The 22,030-nt window shown below is 41.7% G+C and overlaps 1 protein-coding gene across 4 annotated transcripts in view; it reads left to right on the top strand.

Moving 5' to 3' along the window:
• Positions 1 to 22,030, top strand: part of CDYL2 (chromodomain Y like 2) — a 220,652-nt gene that overhangs the window by 163,696 nt on the left and 34,926 nt on the right. For all 4 annotated transcript variants that reach the window (XM_027865326.1, XM_027865327.1, XM_027865328.1 and 1 more), the window contains one exon: positions 14,707 to 14,924. In XM_027865326.1, the coding sequence (XP_027721127.1) occupies positions 14,707 to 14,924 (218 nt within the window). The remainder of the gene's footprint in view (positions 1 to 14,706; positions 14,925 to 22,030) is intronic.

The raw sequence follows: 22,030 nt of genomic DNA on the forward strand, positions 1-22,030 counted from the left end.
GTCTCCACTCTAGTTCAGGCCTTCATGACCTCCAGCCCAGATGATTAGGAGGCAGTGGCCTCCTAATTCATCTTCCTGCCTTGAGCCTTTTCCCACTATAATCTATCTTTCTTTTTTTCCTTGATAATTAATTAATTTATTTTTAGTTTTCAACATTCACTTTCATAAGATTTTGAGTTTTAAATTTTCTCCCCATACCACTCCTCTCCCTCACCAAAGACAGCATGCAATCTGATATAGACTCTACTTATACATTCATATTAAGTATATTTTCCCTATTAGTCATGATGTAAAGAATAATTAGAACTAATGGGGGGGAACCACGAGAATGAAGCATTAAAACAAAACAACAAAGGAAAAGGAGAACAAATAGTATGTTTCCATCTGCATTCAGACTCCATAGTTCTTTAACTCTGGATGTGGATAGCAATTTCCACTGTGAATCTTTTGGAGTTGTCTTAGATTCTTGCATTGCCATGAAGAGCCAAGTCTATTAAAGTCAGTCATCGCACAGTGTGACTGTTACTATGTACAGTGTTCTCCTGGTTCTGCTCATTTCAGTGTGCATCAGTTCATGTAAGTCTTTCCAGGTTTTTTTGAAGTCTGCCTGCTCATCATTTCTTATAACACAACAGTATTCCATTACATTATATACCACAACTTGTTCAGCTATTCCCCAATGGATGGGCATCTCCTGAATTTCCAGTTCTTTGCCACCACAGAAAGAATTGCTATAAATATCTTTGTACATGCAGATCCTTTTCCCGTTTTTATCATCTCTTTGAGATACAGACCTAAAAGTGGTATTGCTGGGTCAAAGAGTATGCACAATTTTATAGCCTTTTGGTCATAGTTCCAAATGGCGCTCCAAAATGGTTGGATCAGTTCACAACTCCACCAGCAATGCATTAGTGTTCCAATTTTCCCACTTCTTCTCCAACATTTATCATCGTCCTGTTTTGTCATGTTAGCCAATCTGATAGGTGTGACGTGTTACCTCAGAGTCGTTTTGGTTTGCATTTCTCTAATTAATAGTGATTTAGAACATTCTTTCATATGACTATAGATAGCTTTAGTTTCTTCCTCTGAAAACTGCCTGTTTGTATCCTTTGACCATTTACCAGTTGGGGAATGACTTGTATTCTTATAAATTTGACTCAGTTCTCTATATACTTTAGAAATGAGGCCCTTATCAGAGACCCTGGTTGTAAACATTCTTTCCTAGTATAATCCACCTTTCATTCAAATGCCAAAGAGCTTTTCTTAAAGTGTAAGTTTGATCTTGTTGCCTTCCAGTTCCACGAGCGCTAGTGGTTTCTTGTTACTGCCGAGATCCTACGTACGTCCTTCTGTTTGCCATTTAAAACTTTTGATAACTCGTCCCCTTCCTACATTTCTAGGATTCTTACACTTTACTCCCCTCCCCACGCTCAGGGATCCAGATGCACTGGTCTGTTCGCTGCTCCTCACTCCACTCACTGGCTGCCCGATGTCTGGAATGCTCTTTTTCTTTGTCACTGACTTAAATCCTCTGATTTCCTTCCAGACTCAGGTCTCATGACACATTCTGCAGGAGCGCTTCTATAGGTCCCCCCAGATGCTAGAGCCTTCCCCTCTCAGTTTACCTTCTGTCTACTCTTTCTGCATCTTCCATATATTTGTTTCCATGTTTTCTCTCCCACTGGTGTGTAAGCTCCTTAAAGACCATCTGCCTTTCTTTGTTCCTCCATTGTGTATCATGCTGCCTAACACATACTAAGTACCTGATAAATGCTTCTTGGTGGAACTCAGTAATAATTTGGGGGATATACTAATAGCTAGGGAGAGGGGCTGCAGGAAAGGCTTTATATTAGAGGTAAGTCTTGAGCTGAGCTTTGAAAGCTTCTAAGTGGTAGAAGGGAGAAAGCAGTATATTCCAAGCATGACGGACATCCTGGGCAAGGTTGTAGAAAAAAGAGATGTCGTGTTATGTATAAGAAATGGAAGGGGGGCAGCTAGGTGGTGCAGTGGATAGAGCACCGGCCCTGAAGTCAGGAGGACCTGAGTTCAAATCTCGCCTCAGACCAAACCCTTGACACTTACTACCTGTGTGACCCTGGGCAAGTCACTTAACCCAAATTGCCTTAAAAAAAAATAAATAAAAAATTCAAAAAAAAAAAAAAAAGGAATGGAAGGTAAGCCGGTTTGACGAGAACCTACTATGTAAGAAGGGAAGTCATATTTAAACCTGGAAGAAATTTATGGACCAGCCTGGACTTGTTGTAAGGATCTCTGAGTGCCAAACAGAGGAATCTCACTTTTATCCTAGAGGCAAATGGGAGTCAGTGGAGCTTCTTGAGAATACAGAATAGACTTACATTATAGGGAAATCACTTTGGCAAGTGATGTGCAAATGGTGTGTGTGTGTGTGTGTGTGTGTGTGTGTGTATGTGAAAATAATTTCCTTCCTGTCCACTTCTGTTCACGTGAGCCAAAAAGAAACCGAAAAGACAAGCTTGAGAATATTTCACCCAGTTGAGAATTTCCATTCAATTAAGATGGCAAAAATGTACATCAGTCACTAGTGAAATGTTTATACATATGCGTATATATGCACACATATATTCATATATACACATGTGTGTATAAATGTATATGTAAATGCATATATAATTACATGTATATGTACATATATACACATATGTATATAAAAACAAAAAATCTGTAAAAAATAAAAATACTCATCCACACTTGTAAGAAAATTCAGATTCCATGGATATGTTATGTATTAATAATTCCTTGGATCATTTTCAGTTGTAGCCTTGTTATAATGAAAGACCCAGTTGCCCTTAGATAATGTAAATTGATAGTGGACTGAGCCAGCCATTGTGTGACTTTCTTGAGTGCTATTCAGTAGGATATGACTAGTAGGGGAAGAGGTGAATGGTAGGCACCATTCAGAGGTGGGTTTTGACAAAATGTGATCAGCAGTAGATTAAGGGAGCAAAGGATTCAAGAAGAAAAGATAGTATAAACTGGTTAACTATAGATTCAAGACTGAAAAGAGGGGAAAATGAGATTAGGGTAGGAAGTGGCACTGGAGTGTGCAACAGGTGTAAGAAGACTGGAAAGGTAGGAAGGAAACAGGTCGTGAGGAACTTTAAATGCCAGACAGCAGACTTTATATTGGATTCTGGAAGTAATAAGGAACCCCTGGCTCTTCTGGAGTTGCAGACCTGCACGTTGGGGAAATCACTTTGACAGTTGTGATTAGAACAGGGACATGAACATGAGACAAAGAGAAAAATTGGAGGCTATTGCAATATTCGGAGTGAAAGTTAATGAGAACTTGAGCTAGAGGGGTAACTGTGAAGAGAGAGAAAGCGATGGATGGGACAGATGGCTTAAGGAATTTGGCAGCAGATTGGACATGGGAGGTGAGTGAGCATGACAAGTAGAGAATAAATAACATGGAAGTGGAATGCCTGATGACTGGGAGGATGGTGGTACCCTCAGTAGTAATGTGGAAGCCAGAAAGAGCGGTGGTGTTGGGGATACATAATGAATTCGTGAGTTAATGATCTATGCTGAGGTCTTCGCTGACCTCACCTGGAGTACTTCGTTCCATTTTGGGCCCAACAGCTTAAGAATGACACTGTAAGCAAAGGATGGCAATAAGATGGGGTATAGAAAGAAAATTGTGCCTGAGACAGTCTTGAGGAATATTCACACATAGGAGGCAGGAGGAGAACCAATCAATTAATCAATAAACATTTATTAAATGTCCCCCATGTGGCATGCACTGTGCTAAATGTGAGAGATACAAAAAGAGGCAAAGGACAGTCCTTGCTCAGAAGGAAGAATCAGGCAGCAAATAGGTATAGGGGTGCTAGTCTGGAGTTGAAAGACATGGGTTCAAATTCTGCCTCTGACACTATATGATTGGCTTTGTTTGGGCAAATAACTTAATCTCTCTGGTCATTGATTTCTGTATTTATACAATGAAGGGATTTAACTAGATAATTTCTAAGGTTACTTCCAGCTCAATATCTGTGATTCTGTGATCCCACAAATACATAGAAAAGGAACAGATCATCAGTCAATCAGTAATCAAGCAACGATAAAGAACTTACTATGTGCCAGGAACTGGAGATACAAATACAAACAATGAGCCAGTCCCTACTCACAAGGCATGTGTGTTATAATGGGGGAGTTTATAAGTACATGAATAAGTGTACACAGAGTAAATATAAAATTAACAAATACAAATTACCTAAACACCAGGTAGTTTTGGAGACAGGGCATATGCAGTTGAGGGAATCAGGCAATGCTTCATATCCCAGATGGCACTTGAAACTGTATGTTGGAGGAAGAGAGGGATGCTGTCAGGTGGAGATGAGGAAGGAGTATATTGTAGGCATGGAGGATGGCCATTGCAAAGGAGTTGGAGAGTTGTGTGTCAGGATCAGCGGGAAGGCCAGGTTAGTTGGATTTCAGAGTTTGGGAAAGGGAATAATGAAGCCAGAAAGATGGACTGCATTCAGGTTGTAAAGGATTTTAAAATTTAACAGGATAGTTTATATTTTATCCCAGAGGCAGTAGGGAGATACAGGAGTTGACTGAGTCAGGGGAGTGACTTGGTCAAATCTATGCTTAAGGAAAATCAGTGGGAAGGACTGAAGTAAGGAGAGGTATGAAGTAGGGAGGCCAATTAGGGGTCTGTTGCAATAATCTAGGCAAAAAGTGATGAAGGTCTGAAGTAAGGTGTGTGAGTAGAGATAATGATAATAGTAATAGCTAGTCTTTAATAGTACTTTATGGTTTGCAAAGCACTTGTAAAATGTTTTCTCATTTTATCATCACAACAATCTTGGTAGGTAGGTACTAATATTAATCTTATCTTAGGAAACTAGGGCAGATAGAGGGTGGCTTGCCCAGGGTCACAAAGCTAGTAAGTGTCTGAATCCAGATTTGAAACCAGCTCTTCCTGACTCCCACACAGCTGTCTGGATGATACATGGCCACATGGAAAAGATGTTTTGAAGGAAAACACAAGATTTAAGTGAAGGGTGAAGGGAGAGTGAGGAGTCGAGTGGCGAGAGCCGTTATCCAGTCAACAAGAATTCATTAAGTACTTACTCATCCAGGGCCATCTCCAGTCATCTTGGTCTATGTCTGGCCACTGGCCCCAGATGGCCCCAGAGGAGAGAGTGAGGCTGGTGACTTTGCACAGCCCTCCCTCACTTGAATCCAATCTGCTTGCATGTCATAGCATCATCTTCCTGATGTTGTGATTCTCTTTGAGAATGAAGGATAAACAACAACAACCACAAACACTTACTGTGTGTCTGGTTTTGTGCAAGTGCTGGAGTTATAAAGAAAGATACAATCAGCTCATGCCCTCAGGAAGATTGCATTCTAATGGTACAAATGACACGTTAGGAAGCTGGGAAATTCGAAGAATGTTAGTGCCTTCAGCAGAAATAGGGAAGTTTGGAAGAGGGGAAGATTTGGGGAGAAAGTCAGTGATTCTTCTTTGGATTTGTTGATTTTGAGATATCTCTGGGGTATTTAAATCCAATTAAAAATGTCCAATAGGTAATTGAACTGAAGCTCAGAGGAGGCATGGAGATCTATGAACATATAGATCTGTGAGTCATCTGCTTAGAGGTGATTGATTGGTTAGGCCTCTACAGCTAATGCAGTTACCGAGAGAGAATGTGGAGAGACAAGAGGGCCTAGAGTGCCTTAGAATATACTCACATTTAGAGAGTGTGTTTTGAGAGAGGGAGGGAGAGAGAGAAATGTATGTACATGCATATGCAGATATATGTATGTACAATATACATGCATCTGTGTGTGCATACACATACACACATGCATGTATACACTGCTTAATACACAATGCATGTACACATGGATGTGTGTTCATGGGCACATATATGTACATATACCTATACACATGTGTCTTTACATTTACATACAATGAGCCAGCAAAAGAGATGAAAAGAGGACAGTGAAAAAGGTAGGAGGAGAACCAAGAGAGAGTAATGTTACAAAAGCCCAGAGATGAAAAAATATCAAGGAGGAAAAGGCAGTCAGCAATGCCAAATGCAGCAAATAGGTTGAGAAAGGAAGAGGACTGAATCAAAGACCATCAGATTGGTCTAGTAAAATATCATCGATAACATGGGAGAGCAGTGTCTGTTGAGTGACGAGGTAGGATTCCAGAATGGAGTAGGTCGAGGAGTGAGAGCAAAGAAGGGAAGGCAGGGAACGCGGGCATTTTTTCTAGGAGTTTGACTAAGAAAGGAAGGAGAGATACAGGATAGTAACACAAGTGGAGTCTCATGAAGGCTCCTTAAGGATGGAGAAGACTTGGGTGTATTTAAAGGCAGTAGGGAAAGAACTTGTAGCTAGGGAAAGGTTGAAGATTTGAGGAGGGGAATTTTGGAAGCTGTGATCTCCTGGAGAATATGGGACGGAAGGGGATTAAGGGCATACGATGAAGTAGGAGAGCACATTTTCAGAACTACCAAAAGGAAAAGGCATATTCAAAAGGAAGGGGTGTTTAACAACATCAAATGCTGCAGAATGTTAAAGGTGGATGAGGATTGAGATTTAGTAATTAAGCCATAATTAGTGTTCCAAAGGATTTAGGATGAAAAAAAAAAAAACCGCTATCTGCCTCCAGAGAAGTAACTGATGGAGCTGAATGCTGATTGAAGTATATCTTTTAAGCTTTATTATTCTTGGGTTTTTTTTGGTCTACGTTTATTTTTGCAGCATAGCTCATAGGGAAATGTTTTGCATGACTGCACATGTTTAATCTATATCAAATCGCTTACCTTCTCAAGGAGAGGGGAGGGAAAAAATGTGGTACTCAGAATTTTTAAAAAAAAGAGTGTTAAAATTTCTGCTTACATGAGATTGAGAAAAAAAATTTTAAAAATTAAATGTAAAAAATGAGATGATTCTGACTTGGAGAGTAGTTTTTATTAAGCAGTAGAGTCTGAAGCCAGATTTAAGAGGGTAATCTTTACCCTCTGAATAAGTGAACCAGTGGTGAATTAGAGGCAGTTACTACGGACTACTGATACTAGGAGTTTGGCTTTGAACGATAGGAGACATGAGGCAGTAACTTCAGAGAATGACTATATCGACTTCTTTTTAAGCATAGGGGGAAACCTGAACATGTTTGTAGACAATGGTGAGTTAGTAGCAGATGGAAAGTTTGAAGATTAGAGAGAAAGGGAAAGATTTTGGAGGCCAGGGTCCCGGAGGAGACAGCAAGGGGAATGGAGTCAAGAGGCCAAATAAAGAGGTTAACCACGGTGAGGAGAAAGGCCGCCTAATCCTAGGAGACTGGAATAGAGATGTAGAGGATGAGTGAACATGTTTTAAGGTGTGGAGTGGAGAGGAGAAGAGGGAGCTTAGGAGGGATTGCTTCAGTCTTCTCAGTAAAATAGGAGTCAGGGTCACCTACTGAGATGAATGAAAGTAGGGGTAGAATTTGGGGGAAGACAAAACCCAAAACAGCTGCTTCTAGGGAGTGTGACAGGAGTTTATCAGAAATTTTTGTTTGCTGCTGCCTGCAAGTTTCTTGATGAAAATGTGTCCATTTTAGGTTATATAATGTTAATTTACAGGGGACCCAGTCAACATGCTTTTCTGATTTCTTTTTACAGTGTTCAGTCACTTGGCAGTGGAAGGAGAGAGGGAGATGGTGGTGAACAATATTGAAGACTGTTGGCTTGAACAGTGATAGGATAAAGGGACAAGGAAGTCAGGAGTGGAAGCTAGTGTATTGTAGAATTAACTGGTTAATTGTGAAGGAAGAGAAATTAGGCCAGATCAGGGATTATAAGACCACAGAGCTATAAGAGATATCAGAGATAATCTTTTCAATCAGAGTTTGACTACCAGAAAATACAGTGCTTTGGGAGGCAGCGAGCCACTCATCCCTCATCAAACAGTAGAAATATTCATGCAGATATTGGGCAAACACACTTGGGTTCTAGTCCTTGCTCTGCTATTAACTCCTTCTCTGACCTTGGGCTTCCACTTTCTGGACCTCAGTTTACTTCCTTGTAAAATGATTCAATCAGGCTATTGATCTCTAAGTTCTAGCTCTGCTGTTTGGAGTTGCCAGGGATACCATGGGTGAGATCCCTGCCCACTGGATGGGAGATTGGATTAGATGCCCTCTGAGATCCCTTCTTTCACTAAGTGGCTATGATTCCTTCTGGTGTTTGCCTAGCCTGGGCTCCCAGAAACAAACACCATGGCCAAGCTTCTAGCCTCCTTCTAATAGCTGAGGAGGAATCACTCTGAATTACTAACAGGGAAATGTTGGACTTGTTCCTGGCCTGCCCTCATTGTCTTTTCTCCTTTGTCATATAGGAAAATATCCCAAGTAGTCCTGTTGCCTGCCTGCATTCATTTCACAGGTGACCTGCCCACTTGGTCACACCTGCAACATCTCCCTTTTCCTTACCCCATTTGTAAATGTTGCCAACATCTGTTAAGGCTGAATACGAGCAAGCTCCTTCTCTTTCTTATTTTCAGCACTCAGCCTGCTGCTGTCTGCTTTCTGGGCGATACCGTACCTGAGAGGGATTGTTTTGTCAAGTTGCTTGATGACATTGAAAAAATAAATTCCTTTTAAGTTGTCTTTTTGATGGGACTTTGTGAAGCAAGTTGTGCTTCCCATCTGTTCTTCTCCGGTTTGGCATTACATCTCTTACCATGATGGCCCAGAGGACTGGGTCCAATCTTGAAGGCTTCTCTCTGATAATCATCTGTTATCACTCTTGTTTTCCCCCACCCAGAGCTTGGGCCCAGAGAGAATCTGAATTTAGCTCATTTTTAACTAAGCATATTCAGTGGCTTATACAAGCCACAAGTACCTAATAAGCATTTGAACACACAATAAACATGTGGGGAAGGTTCTATTACTGTGTCCAGTTTATAGAAAATAAAATGGGACTCATAAAAGTTAAGTGACCTGCCCAGAGAAGGAAAGAAGCAAGTATTTATTAAATGCCTATTATTCGGGGGCAGCTAGGTGGTACAGTGGATAGACCTCTGACCCTGGATTCAAACCCAGCCTCAGACACATAACACTAACTAGCTGTGTGACCCAGGGCAAGTCACTTAACCCCATTGCCTAGCAAAATAAGTAAATAAATAAACAAACAAACAAACAAATAAATGAATAAATAAAAATTAAATGCCTATTATGTGCCAGGTGCTTTACAAATGTTATCTCATTTGATCTTCACAACAAACCTAGCAGGTAGGTGTTATTATTATCCCCATTTTATAGTTGAGAAAACTGAGGCAGACAGAGCTGAAGTGACTTCCCAGCATCACACAGCTAATTAGTGTTTAAAGCTGGATTTGAATTCAAGTCTTTCTGACTGCAGGCCCAGCATCTTATCCATTGCCCAACTTTGCTGTCTCTAGACCATAGAGCTAAGTTTGAAGCCAGACTGACTGTCGAGTTCAGCACTTTACCCACAGTCACATTACCGCTCCAGGTAATGCTAAGCGAGGCAATAAAGCTGGATTCCTCTATCCTTTAGGGAAGGAGATGACTTTGAAAACTGTCTTTAATATTTTCTTTTTCAGGAACCTTCACCCCACCTGAACTCCCAAGATCATGTAGTTTAAAGGGACCTTAAATAACACCTCCAGCTAACCCCAAGGTAGTACAGTGAAAAGAGCCTTGGCTCTTTAAATCAGACACAGTTTCCTTCTGTGGTAAATGAAAGGTTTTTTGTTTGTTTATTTTGTTATTTTGGAGGGAAGTGAGCAGGATCATTTATGGAGTGATTCTCTGATGGTAAATTATGTAAAAGGTTGGACATTTGTACACTAAGTGCCTGGCACATAGTTGGCATTTGATAAATATTTATTGAGTTGGATTGAGTTGGTGTTTGGTGAAAGTAGGCTTGTGGCAATGAAATTGAAGCAATGGTGTGTTGTTAAATGTTTAACAACCAGCTTTCCAGGAAAAAAGAAGTACACATGACACACTTTAAGTTTAATGTGCATTATTAACATTTTCTTTAAGTCTAGCAAATAACAAAACAATAAATTAAACCCTAATTTGGAGTGTGCCAATTTCCAAGACCTAAATGCTTGCCTTGAAAATTTAACTATTGGCTCTTGAGAGCCAGTGTGCCTACCTCTGAATAGAAAGAATCTCACAGGCCTTCGTAATACTAGGTAATCAGCTACAACCTGTTAGGCATCTGTCATCCATGGATTTGTCTAAATAGGATCAAGCCTGTATATTCTTAAGCTGAACCACTTCTGAAAAGCAGTGTGGTATAGTAGACTGTTATACCTGCTGTCAAAAAGACTTAGATTTTAATCCTTTCACCTGTCTGAGACTTAGTTCCCTCCTGTGTACAGGAGGTGTAAAACACCTACTCTTTTAAGCAGTGGGGTATAATGGATAGAGAGGGCTGGCCTTGGAGTCAGGAAGGCCCAAGTTCAAACATTGCCTCTGACACATACCAACTGGGTTGCCCTGGCCATATCATTTAACCCCTCAGTGCCCTAGGAAACTCTCTAAGACTATACATTAGAGTGAAGTTGCCTTTTTGTGTTAGTGGAAGGAATTTCCACACTTGAAGCTTCCCAGAGTGACGAGTATCAGAGATCCAGATCAAAAATAAAAAGGAAACAAAACTTGCTGTATATACCTCTGGGGGTTGCTGTGATGAAGTGATTTTTTTTTAAAGTTAAACAACTAGAAAGATGTGAACTATTATTATTTCATTTTATTACAGCACTAATTTGACCAGATTCTTCCTAATTCCCAATTTAGTTCAGCAAGCATGTATTAATCACCTACTATGTGCCAGGTCATGTGCTGTTTGATGGTTTCCATAAAATCATAAATTAAGAGCCTTTAATGGTCCTCTGATTCATCCCACTTGTTTTACAGAAAAGGAATAGGAGACCAGAGAAATTGAATGACTTTCCCAGTGTCACATATGTACTAAGTGGTGGAGCCAGGGTGTGAACCCAGTCCTTTGACCCCAAATCCAGTGCTCTTCATTGCCTCAGCACAGTTGAAAAGTGTCACATTCTATGCCCTAAGGAATTTGTAGTATAGTAGGGGTGTGAGACAAGCACACAAATAACTGTAAACCTTGTGTCAGACTCCTGCCACAAAAGGATTCTCAGTGGCTCTGGCAGATTCTCCCTCTTCTCTTGGTTCCTAACCTCCACTGAGGAAATGTGGGGAACAAAATGCATGGCACCCATCACTACATAGGATCAACTTCCCATTTCCAATGCACAGCTCTCGATTGAGACTCTCAAAGGAGTCTCAATGAGTAACCATCAGTCTCAAAGACATATGTAAAGGCCAGTCACCAATACCCCTGGGTATTTGGGCTCCTCTAGTAAAGGCCCTCCTCCAAGTCCTTCTTGGCTCACTGTTCACCACCGATGGAAGAGGCCAACAGACTGCTGCTCCTCACACTTCCAATACCTTGCCGTCATTCATAGGGCTCTTAGCTCTGTACATTGGATTCCTGGTCCACCAGTCTCTCAGGTCAACTGGGAATGGGTCCCTAATGTTCTTGAGTATTTCTATGCCATCTCCCCTGTGTGAGATAAGTCATTAAAATCTTCAGGGTCATTCTCTTGGCCCTTGTATCCCTTGATACTGTCCTGGTTTTTCTTTTCCTGTTGTCCTCAGTTGCCATGCACCACTTCCTAGCAGTCTTCATTTTTCTCTGCAGGCACTCAAATGAGAGAATTAGGGTAAAGGAGACAAAATCTCAGTAGCTGATCTCTAGCTATAATACAACTTGTAAAATGACTAAGTGCTCAGATCAGGTTAACAGAGGGAACAAACATTTATTAAGTGCCTACTAGCTAGGCACAATGCTAAACACTTTCCAAAATTATCTCATTTGATCCTCACAAAAGTTCTGCTAGGTCCCCAGTTAAGGAAACTGAGAAAGACAACGGTTAATTGACTTGCCCAGGGTCACACAGCTAATAAGGGTCTGAGTCCAGTTTGATCTAAGGTGTTCTTGACTCCAGGCCCAATGTTTTAGTGCTCTGCCCTGAGGGATGAGAGATCCTGGGAAGGCTTCATGGATCAGGTACCTCTTGAACAAAAGGAAGGAAATGGATGCAGAATCTATTCTAGGCATGAGGTAACTTGTGTGAATGTAGGGAGGTATGATATCAAAGAAAGCAAAAGCTCCAGTTTGGCTGGACTCTACATGGTATAGTATACAAAAGGGAGTAAAAGCTATTTGTGAACACAGACCATGTACTCACTTGCCTCTCTCCTACAGGATCGGCGCTTATCACAGTTCCTGGTATAGCTAGTGATTAATAAATACTTGTTAACTGACTAATGTAAAATAAGGCAGAGAAGACTGGTTTTACCTACACTCCTGAAGTAAGATCACTAAAGAGCAGAACCTAGAAAAATAAGAGAAGGGAACCCAGTGGGAAACCCACACTTAGGAAGGTGCTGAAGGAAGAGGAAGCAATAGCACCAGATGCCCCCTTATTGGGAATGTTGTTGAGAATGGTCTGGACCATGTGTGGGTTGGACTAGAGGGCTTCAGAGCTCTCTTCCAACTCTGAGATTGAGTAAAATTGGAAGAAAACATTAGAGGAGAACCAAGAAGGCAAGGCAAGAAGCATTTATCATGTGCCAGACACCAGGGATCTAAGTAGAAGCCAAAAGACAGTCACTGTCCTCAGGGAGCTTACCTTCTAATGAGGGAAGGTAACACAAAAGGAAGATGAAAAGCTGGAGGTAGGTGGGAGGGTGATGAGGAAAAATTGGAAAAGGTACCCACATTGTGGGGGCATGGCATCAAAGGCCAGAGAGTTAGAAGCATAGCCTGAAGGGCAATGAAGGTTGGTTAGCCTGGGTCCCTCTCCAAATGGAGGCCTTGGGTGGGGCTCACCAATGGGAGAAGAGGGAAGGCGTGGCAGAGGGATGTTCCAGGGTGTTAAGACTGAAGGTAAAGGTGGATGTTGCAGGGGGAGGAGGCCTCAGGCACTGAGATGTGGTGTTGAACTCTGGATAGTCAGAAGTAGAGCCAGGAGGAGAATGACGGTTGCTTGGCCTGCTCCTTCCTCCTCCCAAATGAGGATCTTGGAAGGAACTCCACCAGTGGGAAAAGAACAGTCATAGAAGTCAAGGAAAGAGAATATTAAGGAGGGGGGGGATCAGAATCATGCATAGAGCCTGGGACAGGTGTGCTGGCACAGTGTGGTGGGGCAGGGGGTGCATTTTCAGTGACCCTTACTCTAAAGGAAAAGGGAAAGGCTAATGGAAATGCTCCCCCCAAGGTATCCTATCACACCCCACCAAGCACTATGCAGGGCTGTAATGGTTTTCAGTGTCCAGAATGATTGAGAGAATTCTGATTCCAATGGCCAGTAATCAGATTAGTTACTTAGGGAGGCATCTTAACTCTTTTAGGCCCTAGAAATATGGCCTGGAATTGCTGTGGGGTGTCCTGAAAGAGTTAATGCTCCTGGCCTCTCCCTGTCTGCCTTTCTTTCAGAAAAAAGCAGTCATTTGAGAGCTGATCTCCTAATGTAATGAGCTGTATACAAGCAGGAACATAAAATCCAGACAGAATGCAGGCGAGTGAGGCTGGCCACTCATGTTAGGAAGTTCTTCTCCCAGACCGAAGCTAGAGGTTAACTGTAATGAATTGACTCCAATCACTCAAAGCCTTTTAATTAAACAATTGTGTTTCCTTTAGAGAGGCAGTCTGATGTTGAAGATAGCATGCTGGACCTGGCATTGGGAAAACCTGGGTTCAGATCCTGCCTCTGAATGCTAGACCTGCAGTTGGGAAGACCTCTATTCAGATTCTGCATTTGATACTTACTAGCCATTTAACAATGGAGAAGTCCTTCATCTTCTGGGAACCTTGGTTTCTCCCTCAGTACAATGGGGATAAATATGCCCATAGCAGCTGTCTCACAAGGTCATGTTGAGGTTCACATGAGATCGTGTGTATAAGGCTACATAAGACGTCGAGCAGAGTCAAGAGGGGAGCAGGGCACTGTCTTCCTGGACTTTGGGAAAGGAGAACAGAGCTCTCTGGATTTCAGAGATGATGTTTTCGGGGAAGCTTTCATGACTGTACCCTTCTCAAGTGAAAAACCTGGATTCAGGGACTTACACAAGAATTCAGAGGGGAGCACATACATCATAGGAGAGAGAGATCACAACTGCAATTTCTTTAGTGTGTCAGGTTATACTTCTTCCCCTCCTGAAACTTCATATCTCAAAGGCCCCTAGTTGTCAGTGATTTCAGCAGACCCCTCACCAATAGAATAATGGTGGGGGCTCCACTTGTAGTTTAGAACCAGTACATAGCTATGTCTAATCCGAAAAAGGAATGATTAATTCATTAAATTAATTAATAATTAATAAAAATTAGCTAAGATTTTAGTCTCTAGACGAGGGATGCTAAGCCTTTTTTAAATCCCTTTGGCAATCTAATAAAGCTTGGGATCCCTTTCTTAGAATAATGGTTTTAAATGCATAAAATGAAATATGTAGGAGTACATTTATATTACAATACAGTTATTAATCCAGTTATCTATATAGTTATACTTCAAAAAATTTCATGGACCCCAGGTTAAGAATGCCTACTTTAGAATCTCTTAAGCCCTGTCTATATCATATGTTATTTGTTTTGAATTTGAAAGGTTCCACTCTGACCAACGGAGGTCTACACTTGCATAGCCCTGTAAAGAGGAAAATTGAAGGGGACAAAGATTACGTCTTTGATAAGAGGCTCAGGTACAGCGTCCGTCAAAATGAGAGCAATTGTCGGTTTCGAGACATTGTGGTGCGGAAGGAAGAAGGGTTCACGCACATTCTGCTGTCCAGCCAGACTTCTGACAACAATGCCCTGACACCAGAGGTAAGAGGGAAGGCCTCCAGGGGTGATGAGCTAGGTTCAGTATCCACTGACACTTTGATCAAGACATTCAGCATAATTACCTTTTTCTTAGCTACACTAAGAGGTGTCTATAAGGGGAAAGATAATTGACTAGTGGAAAAAAGCAAACCCATCAAAAGATTGTGTTTTGTTCTGTTTTCCTACAGAATCAGGGCTCAAATGGGACCTTAGAGGTCATTTAGACCAACCCTTGACTGGTTAGGAAACCCCTCCATAACATTTCCAACAAGTGGTCATCCAGTCTACATGTGAAGACCTTCAGTGATGGGGAATTCACTATCTCCTTTCTACTAAGAAATTCGTTCCCTCCCCCTCCCCCAAACCCTTACATAAAACCTAAATCTGCCTCTCAAGTCAAATCTAGAAGCCTTTATTAAGCATCTGCTATGTGCCAGGCACTATGCTAAGACAAATGAAGTCCCTCTTCTCCAGGAGCTCACAGCCTTTCAGACTTTCCACCCATTATTCCTGGATTCCTCCCCTGGAGCCAAACAAAGCAAATTCATTCCGTCTCCCCCATGACAGCCCTTAAAATACTTGAAAATGGCAATCACATCTCCCTAAACTCTTCTGTCTTAAAGCTAAATATCCCCAGTTTCTTTAGTTTGTTCTTACTTGAAAGTGGTCTCCTGCTTTCACCACCTCAGCCCCCATTCACTGGCCATTAATCACAGAGACTCAGAATTGGAAAGGTCCGTAGAGGACATTTAGTACAGCCCTTACTGGAGCAGACTGCCCTTCTAGTCATTCAGGGAATCAGTAAGCATTTATTAAATGCTTGCTATGTTTCGGACGCGGTGATCGAGTGTCAAGATTACAAAGGCAAAGGACACACCCAGTTCTCAGGGAGTTCCATCTAATGAGGGAGGCAACATGCAAACGTATATATACAGGTTGAATTGGAATAAACAACCAAGAGACATCCAGACTTTGAAGACCTCTAGAAATGGCAAACTCACTGCCTTCTGAGGTGGTCCATTCTACTTGTGGATAACTCTAATTGTTGAAAGTTTTCCTTACAGCAAACCAAGACTTACCTCCCAACACCTTTCATTTATTGATGTTAGTTCATCCCTCTATGGCCAAACAGATTAGGTCTAAACCTTTCTTCCCCATGACATCCATTCTGTTCCTTGAAGACAAATTTCTACACCTGAAGTCTAAACATACCCAGTCCCTTCAACTGATTCTTGCATGGCATCACCTTGTGGTCTTTTCACTGTTCTGATTACGCTTCTATAGATTGTCTCCAGTTTTTCTCCGGCTGAAAGTCTTCTGAAAATGTGGCTGAACTGAATACAATACTACTTAACTCATTCTGAACACAATGCCTCTCCAAATGAAATCTGAGACTACTCTGACTTCTTCATTATCTGTTGGCTCTCATTGAGCTAGAAGTGACCAACTTTTGTCTAGCCATCTCCTTCTCCCCCACCATCTTGTGCATGTATATTTTGTACTTGTTTAGGACTTTATATTTATTCTAATTAATGTGATTGATAATCTTAGTAGATTGGCCTGTCATTCTAGATTGTTAGAATCTTTTTGAATCCTGACGCTGTCATCCAGTGTCCTTAGGTATCTCTCAAGTTTCCTGCTATCTGAAAATTTGACAAACCTGCCTTCGTCTAAATCATTACTAAAAATGCTGAACAGAATGGGGCTAAGGAGAGACCCTCAGGGAAATCTACTAGAGACCTCTCTCCCTCCAAGTTGACATTGACAAGTTTCTATGTTTTCTTAGTTCCCGATCCCAATTTTTTTCCTTCGAGGTCTCTTCCCTTCTGTGTTCAAGAGAGAAATCTATGTTCCTATAGCCCTTCTTCTAAATATTCCCTCTCTAAAGGGGGCAGGATGGGAAGGGAGAGTATCCCAGAATCTGCTGACTTGGCTGTTACTGAAAAATACCACAGGGATTTGTCTGGAGATGATTTCACTCAGGCCTACCCTAGATTATACCTCTTTACAGAGCTGAGATTCACTCTTCCCTATGGGCAAGTCAAGACTTCTTGAGTATTTTTAAATACCCCATCCTTGAAGCATACATTAATAGAGAAGAAGCTTCGAGTATCAGAAAGAGACTAGAAATGTCATCAGAAGACCTAGATTTGAATTAGTTATCAGACTTGGGCCAAGTCACCTTCGTTCTTTGGTCTTCAGTTCTCTCCTCTGTAAAAAAAAGGCCAGGCTAGATCGGATGCTTTCTAGACTTCCTTCCAGTTTCAACACTCATTTCTGATTCTACTCGACCTAGATCAGCCCCTCTTTATAAGGATCTTCCCACTAGATCTGAGACTTGTTTTGTTTAACTCTTCTTTAATTTCCTTAGGAGTGATACTAGTCTATAATACTGCCAATATGAAGCTCTCTTTGACCTTGTTTGTGACCCTTCCCAGTCTTGCCTGTAACCATCCTTCCAGCCTGAATCAGTTTTGTTTTTTGCTTTCTAGAAAAGATTAAAAAAAGAGAGAACTCCTCTATCTCTTGGCCCAACTCGGATGGGTGGCCTTGATGGGTGGCTAGTTCTATAGAACTGTTCTTTTTGTTAGGTTGGAAAGGTTAAGAGGTGGGGGAAGGAGTCACCTAGACCCTCCCTTGTTTCTCTGACCATCCCAATGCCTAATTAAGACCTCCAAGGTCAAGGGACGTTCTCCCTTTGGGTCAGCCAATATAGTGCCTCACCTCCAATAAGTGGAATATGGAACTCAATATTGGAGTCCTCAGCACGTGGCAGGGCTTCTCCAGCTTGTTCTTCAATCTATAATATAGATCTACAGATCTATTTATTTAGTCCAATTCCTGAAAACTATCACTCCCACCCCAAGGTGCATCCCTGTGCCCTCACCCCTGCTCCAAAGCACATTCCAGTCTCTCTTGGCTTCACATTTAGGTTCATTAATTAAAGACACTGAGCTATGTTAAGGTTGTGTCTGTTGTAGCTAGGTGTCTGGTTACCTTTGTGGAGTGGGTCTGACAAATTTTTAGCCTTCCAGCCAAAGTAAGATTTCTGGGAAGAAGGCACGATTTTGAACACATAGGAACTGTGTTTCTCTCTCAGCTCAGTCCTGCTTCCAGTGCTCCCCATTTACCTAAAGTTCTTGGTACCCAGTTAGCCTGATAGCCTTAAGGTGATGGTAGAAATTTGTTGGGACTCCAGTTCATCCAGAGCCACCCATGGGTGAACAAAGTCAAATAAATGGACATTTAAATGACCAATCAGGATCCATCTCATTTCAGGATTTCAATAATTCATTTCAGTTCAGCTCACTTTGATAGGGGATAGCCTTAGTAGAATGGAAACAACAATGTTTTGGGGGATCAGATAACCTGAGGTAGGAGTCCTGGTTCTGCTATTTACTACTAGGTAGAATGGTACATTGAATAAACCACTAGACTTGGAATCAGAAAGACCTGAGTTCAAATGCTGACTCAGAAACTTACTATCTGGGTGACCCTGAGCAAGTCACTTAATCTCTGTTTACCTCTGTTTCCTCATCTACAAAATGAGGGATAATCACAGCACTTACTTCAGAAGGTAATGGAGAGGACCAAATGAGATAAAACATCTAAAGCACTTTGCAAAGCTTCAAGCACTATACATGTACTATCATTATTGCTATTACAGTTGTTATATCAGCTAGGGCAAGTCTCTTAGGAAACTGAACCTCCCCTCACAGTGTTAAAGAGTGGTCCCAGCAAAGAAATATGTGGAGCCTGAAGGGGAAAATGTTTTCCTGGTAGGGGCAATCAAGGAAGGCTTCTTGAAAGAGATAGCATTTGAGGTAGTCTTTAAAGGCTCAGGAGTTTAATGGGCAAAAAAAGAGGAAAGAAGGCATTTAAGATGGACAAAATAGCATCAGCAAAGTGATGGAGGTGGAGCTCACAGTGTGCGTTAAAGAGCAGAAATTTATTCAGTTTGTCTAGAGAGAAGGGGGAAGGGTATAAACATTTATACAGCATTTACTATGTGCCCAGCACTATGCGAAGTACTTTGCAAACATCTCATTTGGTCCTCACAACAACCCTATCAGGTAGGTAGTGTTACTATCCCTATTTCTTACAGTTGAGGAAACTGAGACAAGCAGAAGTTAATTGACTTGCCCAGGGTCACACACTTAGTAAGTGTCTGAGATGGGATTTGAACTCAGGTCTTCCTGACTCCAAGCCCGGTGCTCCATCCACTCTGCCACCTAGCTGCCAGAGTAGAGGATATTTGAAGGGTAATACTAGCACCAAGAAGGGAGGCATCTGATGCCAGATTGTGGAATGACGTGAATGCCACGTAAAGGAAGTTTGAACTCTATTTGGGAGGCAGTTGGGAGTCATGGAAAATGTTTGAACTGAGAAGTGAAGCCAGCATGTATAGTCTTCACTGTAAAGAGTGCCAAGTGTGAGCTTTCTCACTTCTAAGGTACAATGTTTGTTTACTTTCACCTTCCCCAGGAAACAAGAGTGTGAACCCATTGGAAGCTAAGTGTTCTATGGGATCATTCAGTCATTTCCAATTCAACAGAAATTTATTAAAAACACACTATGTACAGAACCCTGCTCAGCACTGGGGACACAAAGGGACCATTTTCTTTTCATAAAACGTAGTATCCCAAAAGTCTTAGTGTGGTTTTAAGCTTTAATGATTTTCGTAAGTGTTAATAGCTTAAAATCGCATTCAGACTTTTCAGACACCCTGCATAGGTGATGACATTCCTGTAGCTGTGTTTGCTGTAACTGTCCATAGAGCATGGGTCAGAAAATAACGGACAATGAGATATTATCAAAGAGGCAGAACTTTCACACCCATGCAGTTTCATCTTCCTTCCTGTCTAAGATTCCCTCCAAGTTCAAACTGAAATTGTGTGAGTAAGGATAGCTCGAGGGAGTCATCAGTTACTGGAGTTGGTCCAGCTGGCTTCAGGCTGTGTTTTCTTTAGCTATAGACCCTGGCCCTGCACCCGGGGCCCCTTAGTAGGGTATTGGCTTCACATACCCCAGATTTGTGAAGCTGGCCAGCCTCCTGTTCCCACCATCCAGCAAACAATTTTGAAGCAGACTGTGGAGCAGATGGCGGAGCGTTGGGGAGGAAGAATCTTCTTTTCCTCTATATTCATTAGGGGGCTCGTTCCTGACTCTCTTTCAGAGGCATAATAACCACATGGAAATGTTAAAAAAAAATCACGCCACGTTGTTTCCCCCATGTTTTCATTGGTTTGAATCACTGGCCAGTTATAGCATGACTGAATGATAACAGAACAGTACTTCACATTTATACAGTAACTTTATGATTTGCAGCCAGCTCAGAATTCCATGGAAGTCAGTTAAAAAAAATTTGGTGATGAATGAGTCTGGTTTTCTTGTTCAAGTTCACAAAGGTACAAAAATCAAGCCTTTCTTGGCCCAAGGGAAAAAATCTTCCCTTGTGTTATCCTCAGGCAGGTATTTTCAGTCAGTGAGGTCAGTGAGTTAGTTGTCTTATATGTGGCTTGGTTTCTTCAGCATTCAAACTTCTTGCTATGCTGATTAAAAAAACAACCACCCCCAAACCAAAAACCAAGCAAGTCTTTATCACTAGCTTTTGTCAGGAAGAGAGGGTGGATGTGGACTTCCTACCCCAACGTCCTCCTGTCTCCTAATGCTGGTAAAGTCTAGAGGCAAATAAGAAAGCCCAGAGACTCCTGTGAGCCTCATGTGGAAGGTGTGAGCAAAGCCCTCACATAATCTGACTTCAGGAGGGATGCCCATAAATAGTCCGAAAAGTCAGCTGTCCCATTCCACAAGGGGAGACTTCAGTTAAGTGAAGATTTCACATTTGATTTAAGGAGAATTGGGATAATATTTATTCATAATCCTATGCAGCCCCTGAGGAGAGAGGAGTTCATAGATTTGTCATCCTTGTCTAGAGAAAATCACTGGCACGTGCTTGAAATTCCAATTTTCCTTGGCAGAATGGCTGAATAATGCCAGGCTTCTGATGCTCTTCCCTCTTATCCCTGTCTCTACTCTAGCTTTGGAAGTCTGAAAAGGAGGCTGCAGGGCGAGTGGTCCTCATCTTCATCTCATTAGAAGTTGTAATCCAGGAGAGAACTTTTTAATTGGATGTTTTCTCCCTTTTGCCCACAATGAGTTGTTATGAGTAGGGACCATCTCCAGTCCAACCCCTGCCAATAAGTCGTTCCCCCATATCAGATCAAGTGAGTACTCATCCAACCCCTGTGTGATGGAGGGATGGAGAACTTGCTATTTCTAGAGATAATCAACACTACTTTAACAACTCTAATTGTTATGACTTTGATGTCTTGTAGCACAGAGCCCTGTACATAGCGGGTGATTGATTCATATTTGGGTGGATTTTGAATACTAGCTCCAATAATTCAAACCAATGAGAAACCATTTTTATGTATGGCAAATATTTCTGTCCCTGTCATTGCCCCTAGTCCTATCTGTGAAATGAACCTATTTGTGACCAGTTTGACATTTTTAATGATTTCATTAATTGTAGTCCCCTGAATGATAAATTCCACTGAACCTGCCCAGGGCTGGAGTCTAAGGTTTAATTCTTAATTTTCAAAATATAAGTAAAAAGCTGCTTTCTCAGGGGTCTGTGGCATAACCTTGGAGTCCTAGATGCAAAGAGCAATCCTTATCCATGCCACAAGTCAAGCTTTGTATCTCTAGAGGGTTTATACTGAGGAAGAGACCTCTGATATATGGATAACTTCCATTGAGATAATACAGCTCAGAAAGTAGAAGAGATGGGGAAGGTTTAGAATACAGGGCAACTTGACCCAAAGTATGGCCATTCTGCCATGTATACCTTTCCTGTCACCAGTTAGTTACCCCTAGATGCTGGACTCGTAGCCTGTGACCTACTGAAACTGCACAGTGATTCTTCCTTCTAGCATTTTAAAGCCCTTCAGAAGTATGGCCCTGGTCCATACTTCTAGACTGATTGATTACACATTATTCCCCCTCATCCCATCTCCCATCTCCATGCCTTTGCACAGGCTGCCCTCCATGCCTGGAATGCTCTCCCTTCTTATCTGTGCTTCTTGGAACTCCTAGAACCCTTCAAG

The sequence above is a fragment of the Vombatus ursinus genome, unplaced genomic scaffold (assembly GCF_900497805.2).
Source record: "Vombatus ursinus unplaced genomic scaffold, bare-nosed wombat genome assembly UNPS02014778.1, whole genome shotgun sequence".
Lineage (NCBI taxonomy): Eukaryota > Metazoa > Chordata > Mammalia > Diprotodontia > Vombatidae > Vombatus > Vombatus ursinus.